The sequence below is a fragment of the Panthera uncia genome, chromosome D4, assembly GCF_023721935.1.
Source record: "Panthera uncia isolate 11264 chromosome D4, Puncia_PCG_1.0, whole genome shotgun sequence".
Classification (NCBI taxonomy): domain Eukaryota; kingdom Metazoa; phylum Chordata; class Mammalia; order Carnivora; family Felidae; genus Panthera; species Panthera uncia.
The window spans coordinates 86,500,216-86,502,764 of NC_064807.1; the positions used below are offsets into that span (position 1 = coordinate 86,500,216).

The 2,549-nt window shown below is 63.9% G+C and overlaps 1 protein-coding gene across 1 annotated transcript in view; it reads left to right on the forward strand.

Moving 5' to 3' along the window:
• The first annotated feature begins 7 nt into the window (after positions 1–7).
• LAMC3 (laminin subunit gamma 3) overlaps positions 8–2,549 on the forward strand; it is a 58,577-nt gene continuing 56,035 nt past the window's right edge. The window contains exon 1 of the mRNA XM_049630355.1: positions 8–538. Coding sequence (XP_049486312.1) covers positions 166–538 — 373 coding nt within the window. The 5' untranslated portion in view covers positions 8–165. The remainder of the gene's footprint in view (positions 539–2,549) is intronic.

The window sequence follows — 2,549 nt, forward strand, 5'->3', positions numbered from 1 at the left end:
TCTCCACCCCTCTCCTCCCCACCCCACGCCTCTCCACCCCTCCCCACCCTGCCGTGGGTCCCGCCCGCCGCGGGAGGCGGGTCCGCGCCCACCGCAGCCCGGCCGGCCGGGCGGGCAGAACCGGGCGCGCACGGCGGCGAGCGCGGGGCGTCGGTGCCCTTGGCCATGGCGGCTGCGGCGGTCCTGCTGGGCCTGGCGCTCCTGGCGCCGCGGGCGGCCGGCGCGGGCATGGGCGCGTGTTACGACGGCGCGGGGCGCCCGCAGCGCTGCCTGCCGGTGTTCGAGAACGCGGCGTTCGGCCGGCGCGCCGAGGCCTCGCACACGTGCGGCCGCCCGCCCGAGGACTTCTGCCCCCACGTGGGCGCGCCGGGCGCGGGGGCGCAGTGCCAGCGCTGCGACGCCGACGACCCCCAGCTTCACCACGACGCCTCCTACCTCACCGACTTCCACAGCCAGGACGACAGCACCTGGTGGCAGAGCCCGTCCATGGCCTTCGGCGTACAGTACCCCACCTCGGTCAACATCACCCTCCGTCTGGGTAAGCGCCGGCTCGCCCCCGGGCTGCCGTCCGTCCGTCCGTCCGTCCGTCAGGGTGCTGCGCGCCCCGGGCTGGCTGTAGAAGCCAGCTACGGGGGCCTCAGGGCCGGGGCCTGTGTCCCCACCCCAGCCTCCCGGGAGCTGGAAGGGTGGACCGATGGGTGCCCCTCGGGGCTGGCAGGGGCGGGAAGCCACCCTGGAGCCCTTTTTTACAGAGGGGTGGATCTGGATGCAAGGACGGTGCCCAGGAATGGTTGTCCCTCCTAGACCCAGAGCTTTGTGGGTAGAGGGGGGACCCACCCAGGGGGGTGGACTAGGCTGCTCTCTAGGGCAGGAGGTCTGTCATCTGGTGGATTTGGGGGGGGGGGGATCATGAATCCCTGAGGCTGTGTGTGGTCCTGGATGTATTTGGGGGGATGGGAGGGGCCAAGGCATTCACCTCCAGGAAGGTTTAGCCTCTGAGCAGGAGCCAAGCGTCACCTTGCCGTTGGGTGGCTGGACTTGATCGCAAGGCTGCCTGCCCCACCCATGCCTCCCGCCGTACAGCCTCCCCCCCCCCCCCCCCCCCCCCCAGCCAGAGCACAAGAGCCCTCAGATCCTTGGGCTCAGCTGCCCCAGTCTGGACCCAGCCTTCGCTTCCCACTCCTACCCCGTTCAGGAATGGGAATATCCCCTCCCCCTTCACGTCTAGCCTAATCCAGATCCTCCTTGGGCCCAGGTACTGAGCTAGGCACCTCAACTGTTGGGCGGGGTGGGGGGAGGAGGGGAGAACACTGGTTCATACTCCCTTGTCTGTGGGTTTGAAATCTCCCCAAGCTTTGAAAATTCAAGTATTTTTAGGACTCTTTTTGGCTGCTAAACCTGACCTGAGGCTATTTATAGACCTTATTTATCCTGGAGTGAATATTCATACATTTTGTGAAATCTCATTTAAGTACAGCCTGTGGGGGTAAACCCAGCGGGGGGTGTTCACACAATCGCGGTGTAAGGACTGCATGATCTCCCTAAACCCTTAAAAAATTCTGAATTCCAAAACACATCCCCAGCCAAGCGGTGTGGATAAGCGGTTATGGGAGAGTATCCCCAGTTTCCAGATGAGAAGACTGAGGCTCAGAGAGGTTACGTGTTTTGCCCAAAGACACACAGCTATGAAATGACTGGAAAGGAGCGTCCATGTATCTCCAAGGTCTGAGCGTAAATTCCTTTGTACGAGCTCCACCCTGAAACAGAATTGGCTCTGCCTAGCCCTGGGTGACAGCATCTTGGGGAGGGCTGGGAAATGATCTGGGAGTGACGTGGGGGATGGGGACGACAGTGAGCCCCTCAGCAGAGTGGGCCAGTTGTTGCTTGCCGCCCCACGGAGTTCATTATCTGGGGCCTCGTCCCCTTGCACCGGCCCCGTCAGGACTGCTAGATGGGGCTTCTCGATGGGACGGCTGGGACGGCGGCGGCGGGGTCTCTCCCCAGGCGGGTGACAGGAAACCAGCGTGGGGAGGGAGTCTGGGGGAGCTGGCTGGCTGGAGCTGGCAGAACCCCAAGGCCACAGGGGAAGGAATCTGGAACAGGGTGGGGGCCGTGGGGGAGACACGCTGTTCCGTCACCGAGGGTGGGGGGTTGGCTGATGTGTTACATGTGTCATTGGAACAGGGGGGGCGGGCAAGGGGCTCAGCCCGGGCTGGAACAAAGTGGGAGGGCGGGAAGCGTCCCGGGTTTGGATTCGGGGGCAGTTCCCGTTGGCCGAGCGCTTGTGTGCGAGGCCCTGTGCTTGGCCGTGTGACCTTGCTGAGGTGTGTGGGGAACCCTTAGCAGCAGGGAGCTTCACGCTCACGTCCACACATGTCTGCTCACACTCAGATACCTGTCCACACACGCACACGCGGACACTCATGCACTCATACACACTCTCACCCGCTCACTCTCACCCACTCGTGCCCACACGCTCGCCCCCACACATCTACTCGCCCGCACGTTCACACACACACACACACACACACACACACACACACACACAC